The sequence below is a fragment of the Phoca vitulina genome, unplaced genomic scaffold, assembly GCF_004348235.1.
Source record: "Phoca vitulina isolate PV1807 unplaced genomic scaffold, GSC_HSeal_1.0 scaffold20, whole genome shotgun sequence".
Classification (NCBI taxonomy): domain Eukaryota; kingdom Metazoa; phylum Chordata; class Mammalia; order Carnivora; family Phocidae; genus Phoca; species Phoca vitulina.
The window spans coordinates 8,493,636-8,512,951 of record NW_022589723.1 but is presented as its reverse complement, the minus strand read 5'-3'; the positions used below and the strand labels follow the sequence as shown (position 1 = coordinate 8,512,951).

The window sequence follows — 19,316 nt, the reverse complement described above, 5'->3', positions numbered from 1 at the left end:
AGGATGAATATTCTTCCTTATCTCCCCCCCGTCACTTGCTTAACCTTTTATTTAAGAGTAATGTGAGGGACTTTGGGCTGGTGGCACAATGGCAATTTCCAGCCAGCTCCTCAGACACAAAATACATCCAAGCCCCTTCTAACATCACAAAGAACCAACAGCAAAACAAAAGAAAAGATACTGGTTTTTGAGTTATATGTTTAGTTTTATTGATAGGTATAAACACGAGTGGGGCCTTGACACCAAGAGAAAGATAAAAACCACATTAAATTGATTTTTTTAAACCACATTTTGAGTTGATAATGCAGAATTAATAACCTCGAGTTTAACTATTGAGATGCTGAGGTAGACAAGATTGCACTTGCTAGAAATATTTTAAAAGTCTTTCCACCCCATTTTGAGGGGCCACTTTTAAGTTTTTATAGAGAAATCTGGTGAAAATCAAAACTCCTTACCCTACCAGGAGTTTTCCCTTAGTTTTTAGCATTTCTCTGACGAGTGGAGACAGAATTCTGTACTCTCTGAGGCAAACACATCTAATGATAGAATTGTTCATCATCAGTGTTTTTGATGGAAGTTACTCCTTTTGCCTTTGTCACATTGGCCTCTGTGTTTCCAGCTCTAAATTTATAAGTGTATGTAGGCACAACACAGCAGAATCTTAATCAACCAGGCTTCTAATGATCTGAAAATACCTCTTTGAAAGTGCTTTTCTGTGAAGTTCAGGTATATGCCACTTCTGCTTGTGGATGTTAAGATTGAATATTCTAAGAAAATATGGTAGTTTCTTTCAGCTCTGATTTGCAGAAGATTGAGGGAGAAAATCAATTGTGGTAACCAGGAGGTTAAGGATTTTTGGTTTTTAATCTCTGTTACAGTCTTAATATTACCTAGCAATGTCTTTTGCATTCTCCAAAGTGGCAATTCCAAATACTTGCTGTGTGTTTAACCTCTTGTCTTCTGCAAGTCCTTCACTCCCGCCTGCCTACTGTCCAGAGAAAACAACCACCTGCCACATTCTTTCCTTATGTCTCTAAACTGCACTCTGTTCTCCTCCATCCCCCATCTTTCTTACCTTAGATTGAGGGAAGGTGCTGTTCTCCAAGGCCAAGGTCAGTGACATCCCATCCCCTTCACTCCGCCCCTGGCTCCTGACCCATCCATCATTCTGTGTCTCACCTAGAGCTTCTGTCTGTCCTCTGTCTCCTTCCCTTCAGCTTACTATGTTTGAATCTTCTGGTCCTAAAACAGAAAGAGCCATCAAACCAGCCAAACATACAAATAAAACCTCCCCCCTCAGTTCTTCACCCTACTCCCAAACAGGTCCCATTTCCTTTCCCTCTTCTTAAAAGTCAGACTTCTTGAAAGAACAGTCCACACCTACTGAGGCTACCTGGTCAACTTCCATTTACTTCTCAACTCTTTAGTGGTCTGTGTCTTCTCCTTTCACACTACAGAAACTGCTTCCTCAGGAGTCCTCTTAAATTCTAACCCTCAGTTTTTATCCTACTTGACCTCTAGCATCTAGCACAGTTGGCCAGTCACAGACTAGTAGCATTTTTACTGGTGTCATTATTCCATGCCAGCTCTCCTCTTTTTCTTCTCTCTTCTCCCTTACTTCTCATTGTTGAAATCTGTTTCTCCCTCTGTGTGTTTTCCTCTATCTGGGTTAATGGTTTCATCATCCATCCAGACTTCGTGATGGTTAATTTTATCTGTCACCTTGACTGGATCGTGGGATGCCTAGATGTCTGGGTAAGCATTATTTCTGGGTGTGTCTTTGAGGGTGTTTCCAGAAGAGACAGCATTTGAATTGGTGGGCTGAGTGGCATGCATTACCCTCCCCAGTGTGGGTGGGCACCATCCGATCTGTTGAAGATCTGAATAGAACTAAAAGGTGAAATAAGGGAGGATTTGCCCTCTCTGCTTGACCACTTGAGCTGGAACATTGATCTCTTCTGGGCCTCAGCTATAATTAAATTATCTTATTAATTCTAATTATCTTTAGTTGCTTTCTTTGAGTCTTGTTAGTTTATGATCACCTGGAAATAATGTTAATTTTTGTATCCTTTTCAATAATTATTTCTATTCTGAGAATTTTATAAAGACTTAGTGTTGAGTGCACTCAACTTATGAATGCATTTCATTATCTATTTAAACTATCATCAAGTTTTTCTAGACAAACTTATTTAATGTTTTAAAATCAATATATATATTTATTTATTTTAAAAGATTTTATTTATTTACTTGAGAGAGAGCGAGCAAGCGAGAGTGAGAGAGAGAGAGAGAGAGAGAGAGAGGGCATTAGTGGGGGGGGCGGGACGGCAGAGGGAGGGGGAGAAGCAGCCTCTCCGCTGAGCAGGGAGCCCGATGTGGGGCTCAGATCCCAGGATCCCAGGACCATGACCCAAGCTGAAGGCAGACGCTTAACCAACTGAGGCACCCAGGTGCCCCTAAAATCAATAATTTAAATACTAAATGAGTTTTATTCTTGGGTCAATATTTCTTGGTTATGAAGGATTATTCTTTTAATTTAGTACCAGATTTGAATGGCTGAATTTACTCAGAATTTTTGCATTTATATTTATAAGTGAGATTTGCTGTGTGTGTGTGTGTGCGTGTGTGTGTGTGTGTGTGTGTGTGCGTGCGCGCGCGCGCACGTGTATGCCTACATACATGTATGTTCTGGTGTTGACGGCAGAGGTGGGGTTGGGAGGGTGTGTGTGTATGCTTTGTTAGGCGATGTTAACTTCATAAAATGGTTGGGGCTCGCTGTTCATTTATTTTTATGCTTTGAAATAGTTTATATAATGTGGGGATTATCTGTTCCCTAAAAACTTGAAAGATTTCACTGGAAAAACCATCTGGTTCAAATAATTTCTTGGAGGCAATTCTCTGACTCTTTTCTCAGCTTCTTTCATATTTACTATTATATTTCAGTTTTCTAGTCTTCTGAGTCAATTCTGGCAATACATCCATGTTGGTGAGATTTCAAAGCATCCATTTTACCAAGATTGAACATTTTACTAATAAAATTTCATATAGTATTTTAAAAGAAGAATTCTCTTTATTGTTTATTGTGCCACATTTCTTATTTCTGATTTCATTCCTGTTTTCCTTCTCTTTTCAATCTAAAAGTTTTTTTTTAAGTTAACTTTTTTTAAGCACAATTTTAGATTTACAGAGAAATTAGGACAATAGCATAGTGATTTCCCGTATATCTGCAACCAGTTTCCCCTATTATCAGTATAGTATGATACATTTGTTATAATTAATGAACCGATATTAGTACATTATTATTATTTTTAAAGATTTTATTTATTCATTTGACAGAGGGAGACAGAGAGAGACAGAGTAAGCACAAGCAGGGGGAGCAGCAGGCAGGGAGAAGCAGACTCCCTGGCAAGCAGGGAGCCTGATGTGGGGCTCGATCCCAGGACCCGGGTATCATGACCTCAGCCGAAGGCAGACGCTTAACCGACTGAACCACCCAGGCGCCGATTGATACATTAATATTAACTAAAGCCTACACTTTCTTCGGACTTTTAGTTTTTACCCTATTTCTTTCTGTTCCAGGGTGCCATCCTGGATACCACATTACATTAGTATATGCGTCCTCATGTCTCCCTAGGCCGCTCTTGGCTGTGCACTTTCTCAGACTTTTGATGACTTCGGCAGTTATGAGGAGTACTCATTAGGTATCTTGCAGAATTTCCAGCAATTGTGATTTATCCATGTTTTTCTTATGATTTGATGAGGGTTGTATGTTCTTGGGAGGAAGACTACAAAGTTAAAGTGCCATTTCCATTCCATCACATCATACTATCCACATAACTTATCAATGTGGATGTCAACATCAATCACCTGGCTGAGGAGGTGTTTGTTAGATTTCTCCACTGTAAAGTTCTTCAATTTTTCCCCTTTTCCATCCTGTCTCTGGAAGGAAGTTACTATGTGCAGCCCATCCTTGAAAAGTGGGGAGTTAAGCCTTCACCTCCTTGAAGGCGGGGTATTTACATAAATTATTTTGAATTATTCTGCATGGGAGATTTGTCTATTCTTCCCATGTGTTTATGTATTTATTTTTAAATATTTTATTTATTTATTTGGCAGAGAGAGACACAGCAAGAGAGGGAACACAAGCAGGGGGAGTGAGAGGGAGAAGCAGTCTTCCCTCTGAGCAGGTGGCCCGATGCAGGGCTTGATCCCAGGACCCCAGGATCATGACCTGAGCTGAAGGCAGACACTTAACGACTGAGCCACCCAGGCGCCCCTCTTCCCATGTACTTATTCAATCACTTTTTATATCAGTATAGACTTGTGGGTATTTATTTTATACATTGGATTATAGTAATCTAATATCCCTTTATTTTGCTGCTCAAATTTTTCCAGTTTTGGTCATTGGGAGCTCTTTCAGTTGGCTGCTGTGTCCCTTTTTTTTTAAAGAAGGGGCAGAGGTAGAGGGAGCTCGATCTCACAACCCTGAGATCATGACCTGAGCTGATTCTGAAATCAAGAGTTGGATGCTCAACTGACTGAGCCACCCAGGGTCCCCCGAGCCACCCAGGGTCCCCTACCCCACCCCTGTGTCCCTTTGATGTACCTCCAACATTGCGAGTTTTGTTTTGTTGTCATTGAGCACTTCCTTACTTTCTGGCACTAAAGGATGCACCAGACTCGGCTTGTATATTTCTTTTTTTTTTTGCCTCCCAGCTTGTATATTTCCTACCTGAGTCGTAGAATCAGTTGCCTCTTTGGGGAGCCCTGGTTCCTCTGATTGGAGAATGATATTAGAAACCAAGATCTGGATGCTAAGTGTGCTTGTTGCTACTGGGGAGTCATTGATTCTAGGCCCTCTAAGGAAGGAAATAGTTGTGGGTATCCTAACATGTTATATAACTTATCTATAAATATTTCTATGTGTAACCATCTGTATCTATATTAAGCTAAACGTGGATTCATACTGATGTCTCCGATTTTATGCTGTTACCACATGAATCATTCTAACCTTCTCCCCTTGCTTATCTGTGACCCGCACTCCAACAGTGAGAAACCTGGCGCTCACCATTGGCCTTCTCTTCCCTTGTTACTCAATTCCACTGTATGTGTAGTGATATTAACATTGTTAACCTGGAGTTCAGTGCTCAGGCGCAGTCTCCACTGTCTTTAGTCTGGCAGACTCCACTCATTTCCACAGATACTTGAGGTGAACACCTTTTTCCTCTACCGCCCTCAGTGAGATTGTTTCAGACATTTGTAATATGGTTAGATTATTTGGTAACAATCTGCATTCCATCTTGGGATTCTCTGACATCCTAAATTATATTTTGAAAACTTTCATGCATCAAGGTTCACGCTTTGTGTTGTGAAGCTCTAGGTTGTCAAAACGCATGGTGTCATGGAACCAGCGGTAGAATTTTACCACTGTCAAAAATGCCGTGCGAGTTCCCAGTCAACTCTCCCTCCTCCCCCCAACACCTTTAGACGCTTCTGATCTTTTAACTGTCTCTATAGTTTGCCTTTTCCGGAATGTTATATAATTGGAACCATATGCTATGTAGCCTTTTCAGATTGGGTTCTTTCACTTAGCAATATGCCTTTAAGACTCATCAGTATCTTTCTGTGGCTTCACAGCTGCTTTCTTTTTGTCACTGAATGATATTTCGTTCTATGGATGTACCATAGTTTGTGTATACCTTCAGCTATTGAAAGGTATCTTGACTGCTTCCAGTTTTTGGTGATTATGAATAAAGCTGCTTTAAACATTTTATGTAGGTTTTTTTGTGGACATAAATTTTCAGTTTACTTAGATACATGTCTAGGAGCAGGATTGCTAGAACATATGGGAAGACTGTTTAACTTTGTAAGAAACTGCCTGTCTTTCAAGTTGGCTGTACCATTTTGTATTCCCACAAGCAAAGAATGAGAGTTCCTGTTGCTTTGCCTTCTTGGCAGCAGTTGGTATTGTTTTCTGGATTTTAGCCATTCTAATAGGTATACAGTGGTATCTCATTGTTGTTTTAATTTGTATTTGCAATTCCCTAATGGCAAATCATATTGACTATCTTTTCAGGTGCTCATTTGCTCTCTGTATATTTTCTTTAGTGAGTTGTCTGTTCAGATCTCTTGCCCATTTAAAAAAATTGGATTGTTTTCTTACTAAGTTTTAAGCGCTTTGTATATTTTGGATACAAACCCTTTATCAGATATGTGTTTTGTAAATATTTTCTTCCATCCTGTGGGTTGTCTTTTTGTTCTCTTTACAGTGTCTTTTGTAGAGCAGAAATTTTTAATTTTAATAAAGTTCAGTATATCAATTTTGTTCTTTCATGGATCATGCTTTTGATGTTGTATATGAAAACTCATCACCAAACCCCAGAGCACATGGATTTTTCTCCTATGTTTTCTTTTAGAAGTTTTATAGTTTTGCATTTTACATTTAGTTGAATTAGTATTTGTGAAAAGTGTAAGGTCTCTGTCTAGATTTGCCTCCCTTTCTCCCTCCCTTCCTTCCTTTCTTTTTTTGCATATGGACATCCAGTTATTCCAGTACCATATTAAAGAGATCATCCTCTCTCCACTGAATTGCCTTTGCTCTTTTTTTAAAAAAGGATTTTATTTATTTATTTGACAGAGAGAGAGACACAGCGAGAGAGGGAACACAAGCAGGGGGAGTGGGAGAGGGAGAAGCAGGCTCCCCACTGAGCAAGGAGCCGGACACAGGGCTTGATCCCAGGACTCTGGGATCATGATCTGAGCTGAAGGCAGATGTCCAACGACTGAGCCACCCAGGGCCCTGTGCCTTTGCTGTTTTCTTAAAGATCAGTTCACTATATTTTTGTGGATCTATTTCTGAACTCCCTATTCTGTTCCAGTGATCTGTGTGTTCTTTCACCAAAAACATGTTATCTTGATTACAATTAGTGTTTTCTTTTTTTAAAATTACACTTGTACATTTTTCTTTTTATACCTTCAAGAGCCAGTTTTGAATTTCTTTGCTCATTCTAGCTCGTTTCTTTATTATTTCTTTTCTTCTTCTTCTTCTTTTTTTAAAAAATATTTTATTTATTTATTCGACAGAGAGAGACATAGCGAGAGAGGGAACACAAGCAGGGGGAGAGGGAGAGGGAGAAGCAGGCTTCCCGCTGAGCAGGGAGCCCAATGCTGGTCTCAGTTCCAGGACCCTGGGATCATGGCCTGAGCCGAAGGCAGATGCTTAACAACTGAGCTACCCAGGCGCCCCTATTACTTCTTTTCTTGACCTTGTTATTGTTTTCTCTAGCTTCTTCAGTTAAATTAGTTAAGCTCATTTCATTTTCTCTTAAAATATGTATATTAGTCTTCTAGGGCTGCCATAAAAAAAAAAAAATACCACAGGTTGGGTGGCTTAACCAGCAGAAATTTATTTTCTCACAGCTCTGGAGGTTTGAAGTCCAAGATCAAGGTGCTGGAAAATTGATTTTTTGGTGAGGTCTCTCTTCCCAGCTTGCAGATGTCCACCTTCTCCATGTCCTCATGACCTTTTCTCTGTGCCAAGGGAAGTGGGGAAAGGGATAAAGAGATCTCTGGTGTCTTTTCCTCTTCTTATAAGGCCACAAATTCTATTAGATTAGGGTCCTGTGACCTTATTTAGCTTTAATTACCTCCTTAAAGGCTCTGTCTTCGAACACAGGCACACTGGAGGTTAGGGCTTTAACATGCACATTTTGGAGGGATACAGTTTGGTCTATAAAAATATGATAAAAGCATCATTGCTATGAATTTATTTCTGAATATAGCTTTATCTCTAAAGTGCGTTCTTTAGTACATGGTGTTATCACTATTCTCTACACATTGTTATTGCGTACTTATTTCCTTATTGATCTAATAGTTACTTGGAAAATCATGGTGACTTTCCCTTGTTCTCCAGAATTTTTTATAAGCCCTATATTTTAAAAGCTAATATAGAAATTTATAATATTGCTTTGATATTTTGAATTTATTGAAATTAGTCTAATAGAATGGTTCTCAATTCTAGGGGACATTTGGATATGTGCATTTTTGGTTGGCATCATGATGTGCAGTGGGGGAGGGCTTCATGTAGTTCACAGGGGTGAGAACTTCTGGATCTCCATGCTATAGGCCAGCCATGAGGAACTGTGGTGTGTGTGTGTGTGAGAGAGAAAGAGATTGAGAGAGCAGGGGATGAATTTCAGGCCCTGTCTCTAAACATGGCACGCTGCCATTGCTTTGCTGCTATCACGTGTAAGTGTGGAGCACTGTGTGTGGAGTCTCCTTTCAGAGTTGCAGGTGTGCAGTGAGGCAGAGCCCACTCTGCTCTAGGTTTCCTCCTTTTCTTTGGGGGTCTCAATCCACTTTCAGGATTTCAACTACCCCCAAGGGAATGCATACTAGGGAGCAGCCTCACACTTGTGTCTACTCTAAACTCATTTCCTCTGATGCTCTTCTAGATCCTTCTCCACTGTCTGGGATGGGGCTTTAATTTCTTCCTTAGGTGGCATGAAACAACTTAAATCCTGTCCTGCAATTTTTCTCTTTTAAGACTCTTATTTAGAATGTGCTCAGTCCTTTAAACTCTGACTCTTGCTCTCTGAAGGGAGATTTTTTTGCCCCCACATAAATATTTGTAGTGAGGGGAGGGATCTTTTAAAATTTCCTATTAAATTTAATTTTGGTATAATTTCAGACTGAAAGTCTCAAGAAAAGCACAAAGAATTTTCAAAAACTCTTTATCCAGATTCTCCAAGTGTTAACATATTGCCACATCCTCCTCTGTCTCTGTCTCTGTATAGATGTGTCTCCCCTCTGTCTCCCTCTTCACACAAGGACACGTGCCCGTGCGCACACATACACAAGTCAAGAAATTAGCACTGATTCAATACTATTGTCCAATCTACCGACTTTCTTCATATTTTGCCAACTGTCCCACTAAAATCCTTTCTAACCAAAGAAAATCCGTGATATTGCACTTAGTTGTCATGTGTCTTCAGTCATTCTTTGTGTCTTATGACATTGGCATTTTTGAAGACTATAGGCTTGATATTTTGTAGACTCTTCCCCCATCTGCATTTGTTTCTATTTCCACAAAATTAGGTTCAGGTTATGCATTTTTGGCAGGACTCCCACTGTGTCCTCAATGGATCCTATCAGAAGGGGCGTGATGTAAATTGTCGCATAACTGGTGAGGTGAACCTTGATCACTTGGTTAAGGTGGTGTCTGCCAGGTTTCTCCACTGTAAAGGTACTAGTTTTCCTTTTGTACTGAGTAAGTCATCTTTCAGGGAGATACTCTGAAGCTATTGTGTCATTCTTCAAACTTTCATCCATTACGTTTACCATCCATTGGTAATTCTTACCTGAATCAGTTATTATTATGATGGTTACCCAATGACTATTTTCTAATTTCATTACTTCTTCTATAGTAATTCCTTTTTTTTTTTTTTTTATTGTAAGGAAGAGTTTTCTAAAGGAGGACTTTGGAAATTCAGAAAATGTTTTTTATTTTTTCTCTTGCGGAGTTAAGCTCCTGAAATTGAATAACTGACTTTCAAAACTGTTGTCTTTTTTTTTTTTTTAAAGATTTTATTTATTTATTTGAAAGAGCGAGAGATCACAAGTAGGCAGAGTGGCAGGCAGAGGGAGAGGGAGAAGCAGACTCTCCGCTGAGCAGAGAGCCTAATTCGGGACTCGATCCCAGGACCCTGGTATCATGACCTCAGCTGAAGCAGACGCTTAACCGACTGAGCCACCCAGGCGCCCCAGAACTGTTGTCTTTTCAGCTCAAAGCTGAGCTATGAGGCCTTTGCTCTAGGCTGTGCCCACCTTCTCTCTGAGGTACTAAGTGTACAGAATACCACTGAGACCATTGTTGAAGAGCCACAGGATCACAAGAATCATTTTAGCCTGGGAAAAGCCCTTAGGTTAAAATTACCTCCAAATATCACCTTGCTGTAACAGTTTTTAGTATTGCAAATTGTCATATTTTTGTGTCTTTCTAGGTGCTTTGGTATAAAAGTGAGTGAAACTGCTATTAAAAAGGAATTATGGGATCAAAAATAAATATATTACCACTTGAAAAGAACTTTAAACCTTTCTGTATTTTACACAAAAGTAGTTTACCCCTCTTCCACCCAAGGTTTACACCACTGATTTGCTAGATTAACTCATCGAAGATCATGTGGGATTAGCATTGTAATGTCAATCCCAATGATTTTCCATTGTTTTGAATTCTAAGTTAGGGAATTGGAATCGATACATTTCTTTTTACCCTCAGACATTGTATGTTTTGAATTGGGTGATATTTGTGTGTTGGGGTGAATGTATCTTCTGCCAACTTCCTTTGCCTGTATCATCTCTAAGAGGGTGATTGAACCAGGTTTGTTTCAGAGATAGGTGGTGGATACTATAATATCCCCAGGCTTGTCATGTTTCTGAAGCAAAAACAGTTCTGGGCCACAACCTGGCAGAGTCTCTCATGTTAAGGCATGGAGACTTAAAAGAAAAGGATACTTGTTTATGTTATGTCTATTTCTTACAGATATACAGTGTCTACATTAGCTAAAAGGAGAAAATAAAATAAATTACATTGAAACAAGAAGAGTTGAAAAAAACACAATTTCCTAATTTCTTTATGGGTATTAGCCCAAGAGCATAAATCCCAAAGCTATCCCAAAGAAAGAAAGCTAACTAAGAGTCTCCTGGTTTTCTCTTTCAAACATATGCTTTTATCTTAATGACCATATATCTGAAATCTTTATTTGGGGATCCAAAAGAAAAAAAACCCACGAAGTTATTCAGTGTGCATATTCTCTATATTATGAATGTTGGAATTTGGATACATTAACTCCAGAGAGTTAATGTGATATTTTAGCACACACTTGTACATCCTCTTTGCATAGAAGTCCTAGGGAAGTGCTTCTTGACTATCTTGATTTTCTGCTGTTTATTTCAGCGGCTAATGTGTATAAAGATGATTATCATTTCTACCTGGAAGTGACATCTTAAGAAATGTGTATGTAGAGGGGATTGAGGAATATTGCAGAGGATGTTGGATCTTCCTTTTAAACAACTATTCATGTAGGCAACTTCTTACTTATTTTGTATATTGAACAAGTGATTTTTTAAATCAGTAGATCCTTCTCGCTATGAGCATGAAGACACCTTTTTCTCAGTGTTTCACACTCAAGTCCCTCCAGAAGAATATGAAAACCGTATACAGAATGTCAATCAAGGTATGTTTCGATTTGTGTGATTTTGCATATTGTCACAAGAAAATACTAGCTATACACAGAAATATTCACAGATGAAATAATTGATGTGATTTAATCCAGAGGTAGGTGAAAGTAGGTTAAGGTTCTAGATAAACAAGATTGGTCACAAATTAATCATTGTTGAAGTTAGTTGTTGAAGGTTTATGATACCATTCTTTCTACTTTTGGATATTTAAATTTTATGTAATAAAGAGTTAAAGAAAAGCTGGTTTCAAGTAATAGAAAACTAGCTTAAGCAAAAAAGAAAATTTATGGAAATAATCCTGGAGGTAGACAGCTTTTTTGATTCCCAAGAGCAAATTCTGTGGTTAGTCATTGAGAGGGAGACTCAATTTCAAAATTGCAGAGAAGACAACAACTGATCCAGCTTGGGTTAGGTGCCTGCCGCTGGTCCAACCAACTCATCCAACCCAGCAAGGGTTGGGGTTAATATAGGAACGTGGCAACTTCTACTGTTGGTCACCACCAGGGTGGAGAGGAGAAGACAGTTCTAGTGAGACAGTTCTGACCAGACGACTACAATTTAAGAGACTATTATAAATGTAGACATGAATGCATATAATTTGAGTTATTTTATTTATTTATTTATTTATTTATTTATTTATTTATTTATTTATTTAAAAGATTTTATTTATTTATTTGACAGAGAGAGACACAGCAAGAGAGGGAACACAAGCAGGGGCAGTGGGAGAGGGAGAAACAGGCTTCCCACGGAGCAGGGAGCCCGAGGCGGGGCTCAATCCCAGGACCCTGGGATCATGACCTGAGCTGAAGGCACACGCTTAACGACTGAGCCACCCAGGCGCCCCTAATTTGAGTTATTTTAATGGTGTATTATTTAGGAGTATATGAAACTTAAACTGAATGAGTAAACCTCATATTTCAACTTAAAAGACTATACACAACTTCGATTATGGGAGAAAGTTGCATATTTTATATCTGAGGAGGCCACTCACCAAAAAAAACCTCATACTTTAACTACTGGTAGTTGATTAAAAAACTTTATTGATCGGGTGCCTGAGTGGTTCAGATGGTTAGGCATCTGCCTTTGGCTCAGGTCATGGTCCCGGAGTCCTGGGATCGAGTCCCGCATCGGGCTCCCTGCTCCTTGGGAGCCTGCTTCTCCCTCTGCCTCTGCCTCTCTCTCTGTGTGTCTCTCATGAATAAATAAATAAAACCTTAAAAAAAAAGTTATTGATCAAATAAATAAGATCCCAGTGATAAAATACAGATAGATTTGCCTAGAAACTTGTAACTTAAATTTGAGTGAAACTTCATTCTTACTCAAATTTATTTTTTTTGAAAAGAATTTACATCCAGAGATCTTACCCTTTTCCTGGTCCTTTCCAGCAATTATTATCAAAATATATTCTTTAATTACTAAATTTGTATTGAATCTTTGGTAACTAGCTATAAATATACCAACTGACTAGCTCCCTTAATCCTTCTTATTGACATACCCTCTTTTATAAAACAAAGATAACTTAAGTAAACCTTGTCTGGATTGAGCTACTGGCTGCTGTTTTTCCCTTTTGGATTTTAATGTGGTAATTTATCCTCTTTTGTAGGGTGGACTCCATTTGTCGTTTAAGAAGACTCTTCTTTATGCCTGTTCTCAGAGCTTTAAAGAAGTGGTCACATGATCTTGTTTTAAATGCTTTAAACGTGACCACAGTAAAAACAAGATATATAATAAAGGGAATAAGAGTCCATAAGTATTTTTCTTACCCTTGTTTTGAGCACCCAGGGTCTGAACACCTCAGAAGTTGACTCAGGCCTCTTTTCAAAGGTTGAGAAAAGTGACAAACTGAGATGAGCTCTCAGGGTTTGTGCCGATGGGATGTCGAACCTCCAGGACCCTTGTGCGCAGACTTTGCTTAAAAGACAGGTTTGAACAAAAAGTTACTGTTCAGAGAGGGTGATGGCATATTAATAGAATAGCAGGAAGTGACTCTAGTCTTTAGGGAAAATTTTGTTTCATATAAAAACTGAGATAAAATATACTGTATTAATTAATTAGCTTCATTGGAGTATAGTTGACACACATTTTACACTTTTCAGGTTACAACATAGTGACTCAGCGAGTTTACACGGTAATCCATGCTCACCACAAGTGCAGCTCCCCTCTGTCACCATGCAACACTGTTATGATACCACTGACTATGTTCCTTATGCCGTGCCTTTCATCCCCGTGACTTATTCATTCCCTAACTGGAAGCCTGGGTGTGCCACTCCCCTTCACCCATTTGGCCCATCTCCTCAAACTTCTCCCCTCTGGCAGCCATTGTTTTGCTCTCTGTATTTATAGGTATGATTCTTTTTTTTTTTTATTATGTTATGTTAGTCACCATACATTACATCATTAGTTTTTGATGTAGTGTTCCATGATTCATTGTTTGCGTATAACACCCAGTGCTCCATGTAATATGTGCCCTCTTTAATGCCCATCACCGGGCTAACCCATCCCCCCACCCTATAGGTATGATTCTGCCTTTTGTTTCCTTATTTACCCATTTCTTTTGCTTTTTAGATTCCACCTATGAGTGAAATTATATGGTAATTGTCTTCCTCAGTCTGACTCATTTCACTTAGCATAATACCCTCTAGGTTTATCCATGTTGTCACAAATGGCAAGATCTTTCTCTTTTTTATGGCTGAGTAATATTCTAGTGTGTGTGTGTGTGTGTGTGTGTGTGTGTGTGTGTGTGTATCACATCTTTTTCCATAAGAATAAATCTCCCTATATATTAGGTTTCTGGATTTGGAATTTAGAAGTTATTCTATATGTGTTTTATTTCTTTTTTTTTTAAAAGATTTTATTTATTTATTTGAGAGAGAGAGAAGGAGAGACAGAGAGCACGAGAGGGAAGAGGGTCAGAGGGAGAAGCAGACCCCCAGCTGAGCAGGGAGCCCGATGTGGGACTCGATCCCGGGACTCCAGGATCATGACCTGAGCCGAAGGCAGTTGCTTAACCAACTGAGCCACCCAGGCGCCCATGTGTTTTATTTCTTATATATTTTAATGTATGCTTATATATTTTAATGTTTGCTTTATTTCTTATATATTTAATGTATATATATATTTAATGTATGCTTAAATTTAAAATTTTAGCATAATGGACAATTATAATTATGAAAAACTTTGAACTTTTTTAATATTAGATTTTACCTACGATGTGGGAGGAAACGAGTCATTGATCAAAGCAGAAAAGAAACCTTTTTCAGATACAGAAAAGACTGAGCTCAGGGGTAAACACAGCCAGGATTTTATTAAGCGCAACATTGAGGTATGTACTTAGAAATTTAGAAATCAGGATGTGGGATTAAATGAGTTATGAAAATGAAAATAGTTGTGTTCACGGTCTTTCAGTTATATATACTATTTCAATTACATATACATGAATCATGATCAAAAAAATGTTTAAAGAAAAGTTTTATGGACAGTACCTAACTTCACTATTTTTTATTCCATCCTATCTTATTATACCCCTTTTAAAAAAGCTAGCTGCAATTCAGTATGTTTATTTCACTACCCAGAAATGAATCTGGTTCCTGCAGTTTGAAACACATTTATTTAGATAATAGCTTCAGACAGTGTTTCCCAGATTTTAAATTGCGTATTAGTAAAATTGGCTTTTTAAAGTCATGAGACTGAGTTTATAGATGGTGCATTTAGAAATTTGCATGGAATATTCTCCTGGCAGAGCTGGAGAGGCCAACGGGTTGTCTGCCCCTTGCCCCCTCCAGCTGAGCCTCCAGGAAGCCTGTCACTTGTCACTTGCCTTGATTAGCTCCCTGCTTCAGGGGCTCAACCTTGGTCTTTCAGACCCTACAGCCTGACTTGGTATGTCCTCAAGGCGGACTAACCCAGGGCAAAGGGGCTCCTCTATTAGACCAGAATGCTGATTAACTAATTTACAACAAGAAATGTAGGTGCAGTGGACAGAAGGCTTGTGACAAACCACCCAGGCAGTTACTAGATGAGTTACTAGGTGAGTGTGAAGTTATTCACAAGAGGAGAGGGTTACATAATTCCTCCCAGTTCAAGCCTGATTCTCCTTCCACAGTTGGCACTTCATTTCCAGGCAGATTGGATTCATGGATCAACGCGCCACTGCCAGAACTGGCCTCCGGGACTCTCACTTTCTCTCTTCATGTTTCTCTGATCTGAAGGAAACCCTCTCCAACTTGATCTCTTTGCACTGGCCCATGTTGATTTATTTCATTTTTCCAAGAGCGATAGCGTTTTTCTCATAGCCAGGTTCTTGCTGACATAGACAGCTGCCCCACCATGACTCTCCCTCTTCCCCTTTTAACAATAGTAGCTGACTCTTTATTCAAAGTCCTGCTATGACAGTCTTGAAATTTAAAAGCAAGTTCATTTAGGAGAGAGTGGGACGTCTGGCTTGCAAGCGGGCACCTTCATTTTGGGTGTGATGGGAGAGCGATTTTGAAATGGGTGATGTTGAGAAGGACAAGAAGAGTTTTGTTCCAAAGCGTGCCTAGTGCCATATGGTGGGAAAGGGAGGGAAGCACGAGACTGGGCCAAATCTCCGTGGTCTGTTTGGGTGAAACACAGGGCAGGCCCCTGGATTTTCTTACCTGGATGCCAACAAGAACAAAGGCAGCACTTGGGGAGAGGAGACACCGATGGACTATTTGGAGAATCTCAAGAAGCACATCCCTGGAACAAAACCGATCTTCACTGGCATTAGGAAGACAGGGGAAAACGGGCAGACTCGATAGCTTCTAAGGCACAACAGTTGGTCACGGCCTTGCAAAACAAGACTGTCTCATGACTTCTTCTCTGTGTACCGTATTTAGAATGATCTCATACACCAGAACTCAGATCATGAATGGCTGATGGGATATTTCTTTTGGACAGTCCTGATTGAAATAAGATTGGCTTGTGGTTAAATGCATATGATCAGCTTTTTGAACTTCGATAGTAATTCTGGTTCAGCCAGTGCTGTTACTGTTTTCCCCTTCTAGAAAGATGATTGGAATCGGCTGGTAATGTTCAACTTTTCACAGAGATGGTAAATGCCATCCCTAAACCTGGAGGAGATGGGTTTTCTATTGAGATTTATATAACTGTTAGGTTTATTTAAATACAGAGGAAATCCCTTCACTATCTCACAGAACAGCAAGACTCCGCTGTGTTTCACATCGTGTTCATTAGCTTGTTAAAGGCAAGGACTGAAGATAAGCTGGCAATGTCCACTTTCTCTTTTTGGTCTTTTTTAATAAAGATTTTATTTATTTGAGAGAGAGAGAGAACACAAGCGGGGTGAGGGGCAGAGGGAGAAGCAGACCCCCTGCCGAGCAGGGAGCCTGATGTGGGGCTTGATCCCGGGACTCCAGGATCATGACCTGAGCCAAAGGCAGACGTCCAACCGACTGAGCCACCCAGGCGCCCCTCTCTTTTTGGTCTTAACTCTGCCAATTTAATTAAAATTCCCTGCATCTAAAATGTTGCCTTTTGCTTAGTGAAAGGCATTTTCATGTGGTTAATGTATAATATTAAACCAAGAATATTTAACACTTCTCGCATTTTATTGATGATCTATAACATCAGATACTTTTAGAATTCATTGTGACAGGATACAGTAGCAAACCTTGGCTTGTGAATTCTTCACTAAGTCAGAGGAAGTTATAATTCAGGATTGTCTTTTAAACAGCTTTTTGAAAACATAACTGTAGAATTACCACATATGCATGATTGGTAATGGTGCTTTTACCAACTCATTAGAAGGATTAAAGTTGAGGAAATATACCATCAGCACAAATTTGAAAATTATGTGATAAGACTTCAAATAATTAAAAACAAAATCACAGATCAAAAAAAAAAATAAAAGCAATTTCATTCAATAGATCCATGTCATGTAGGAAGTGGCAAGAAGATTCCTCCCAAATACCTCAGCAAATACGTTATTACATTGATAAATATTATATAAAAAGAGGTTTGCAAACTGCCCATGTTTGTTTTATTTTATATTTTAAATAAAATGTTTGTTGAAATGGCTAACATGAAGGTCTGCTTATAGTAGGAGTATCTTTACTTGGAGAATGGACTTACAGCAACAATTTGGCCTAAAAGAAAACTACCTCAAAAATGAAAAATGCCTAATCCCACAGATTTTACCTTAGTGTATCTGTGCTATAAAAGCCTCAGTTCCCATTTTTATTTTCCTGAACTATGAATTGTCTTGAGTATTTACTATTTTTTATTAATACATTCTGTAGTTGGCCAAGGATTCAGGAAAGCCAGTGGTTATGGTTGACAGAGAGAGGAAAAGGCTGACTGAACTTTTGAAGGACTTAGATGACAGAGATTCGGGGCTGTCCTGTCCTGAGGTATGTAAGCTTCGATATTCAATGACCTCTACACTTCTTCTTCTTCTTCTTCTTCTTCTTCTTTTTTTGTAGTTTCAATTTTTTATTTAAATTCCAGTTAGTTAACACAGCATGTAATATTAGTTTCAGGTATAGGCCTTAGTGATTCATCATGTACATACAACACCCAATACCCGGTGCTCATCACAGCATGTGCCCTCCTTAATCCCCATCACCTATTTAAACCATCCCCCCATCAACCCTCAGTTTGTTCTCCGTTGTTAAGAGTCTGTTTTATGGTTCGCCTCTCCCCCCAATGTTCATTTGTTTTGTTTCTTAAATCCCACCTATGAATGATTAATATGGTATTTGTCTTTTTCTCACTGATTTATTTTACTTAGCATAATACTCTCCAGCTCCAGCCACTGCAAAAACATGCCTAATCTTGTCTGATCTTGGAAGCTAAGCAGGGTTGGGCCAGGTTAGTACTTGGATGGGAGACTACACTTCTTACTTTTTTTTTCTTTATTTTTTTAATTAACATATAATGTATTATTTGTTCCAGGGATACAGGTCTGTGATTCATCAGTCTTACACAATTCACAGTGCTCACCATAGCACATACCCTCCCCAGTGTCCATCACCCAGCCACCCCATCCCTCCCACCCCCCTCCACTCCAGCAACCCTCAGTTTGTTTCCTGAGATTGAGTCTCTTATGGTTTGTCTCCCTCTCTGATTTTGTCTTGTTTCATTTTTCCCTCCCTTCCCCTATGATCCTCTGTTTTGTTTCTCAAATTCCTCATATCAGTGAGATCATATGATAATTGTCTTTCTCTGATTGACTTATTTCACTTAGCATAATACCCTCTAGTTCTATCCACATCGTTGCAAATGGCAAGATTTCCTTTTTTTGATGGCTGCATAATATTCCATTGTGTACATATACCACTTCTTCTTTGTACATTCTTCTGGTTTTTTTTTTCATTTTATATTATTATGTTAGTCACCATACATTACATCATTGGTTTTTAAAAATTTTTTAATTAATTAATTAATTATTAAAAAATTTTTTTAAAAGATTTTATTTATTTATTTGACAGAGAGAGACACAGCAAGAGAGGGAACACAAGCAGGGGGAGTGGGAGAGGGAGAAGCAGGCTCCCTGCCGATGCGGGGCTCGATCCCAGGACCCAGGACCATGACCTGAGCCGAAGGCAGACGCTTAACGACTGAGCCACCCAGGCACCCGATTATTTATTTATTTTTTTAAATTAATTTTATTCTATTATGTTATGTTAGTCACCATACATTACATCATTAGTTTTTGATGTAGTGCTCCATGATTCATTGCATGTAACACCCAGTGCTCCATGCAATACGTGCCCTCTTTAATACCCATCATCAGGCTAACACATCCCCCCAGCCCCCTCCCCTCTAAAACCCTCAGTTTGTTTCTCAGAGTCGATAGTCTCTCATGGTTCGTCTCCCCCTCCGATTCCCCCCCTTCATTTTTCCCTTCCTACTATCTTCTTCTTCTTTTTTTTTTTTAAACATAAAATGTATTATTTGTTTCAGAGGTATAGGTCTGTGATTCATCAGTCTTACACAATTCACAGTGCTCACCATAGCACATACCCTCCCCAGTGTCTATCACCCAGCCACCCCATCTCTCCCACCCCCACCACTCCAGCAACCGTTTGTTTCCTGAG

At 39.2% G+C, this 19,316-nt stretch overlaps 1 protein-coding gene across 3 annotated transcripts in view; it reads left to right on the top strand.

Moving 5' to 3' along the window:
* FSIP1 (fibrous sheath interacting protein 1) overlaps positions 1-19,316 on the top strand; it is a 193,792-nt gene that overhangs the window by 25,112 nt on the left and 149,364 nt on the right. For 2 of the 3 annotated variants that reach the window (XM_032417302.1, XM_032417304.1), the window contains 3 exons: positions 11,130-11,231; positions 14,433-14,557; positions 17,517-17,627. In XM_032417302.1, the coding sequence (XP_032273193.1) occupies positions 11,130-11,231; positions 14,433-14,557; positions 17,517-17,627 (338 nt within the window). The remainder of the gene's footprint in view (positions 1-11,129; positions 11,232-14,432; positions 14,558-17,516; positions 17,628-19,316) is intronic. The other variant, XM_032417303.1, reaches the window with a different exon arrangement.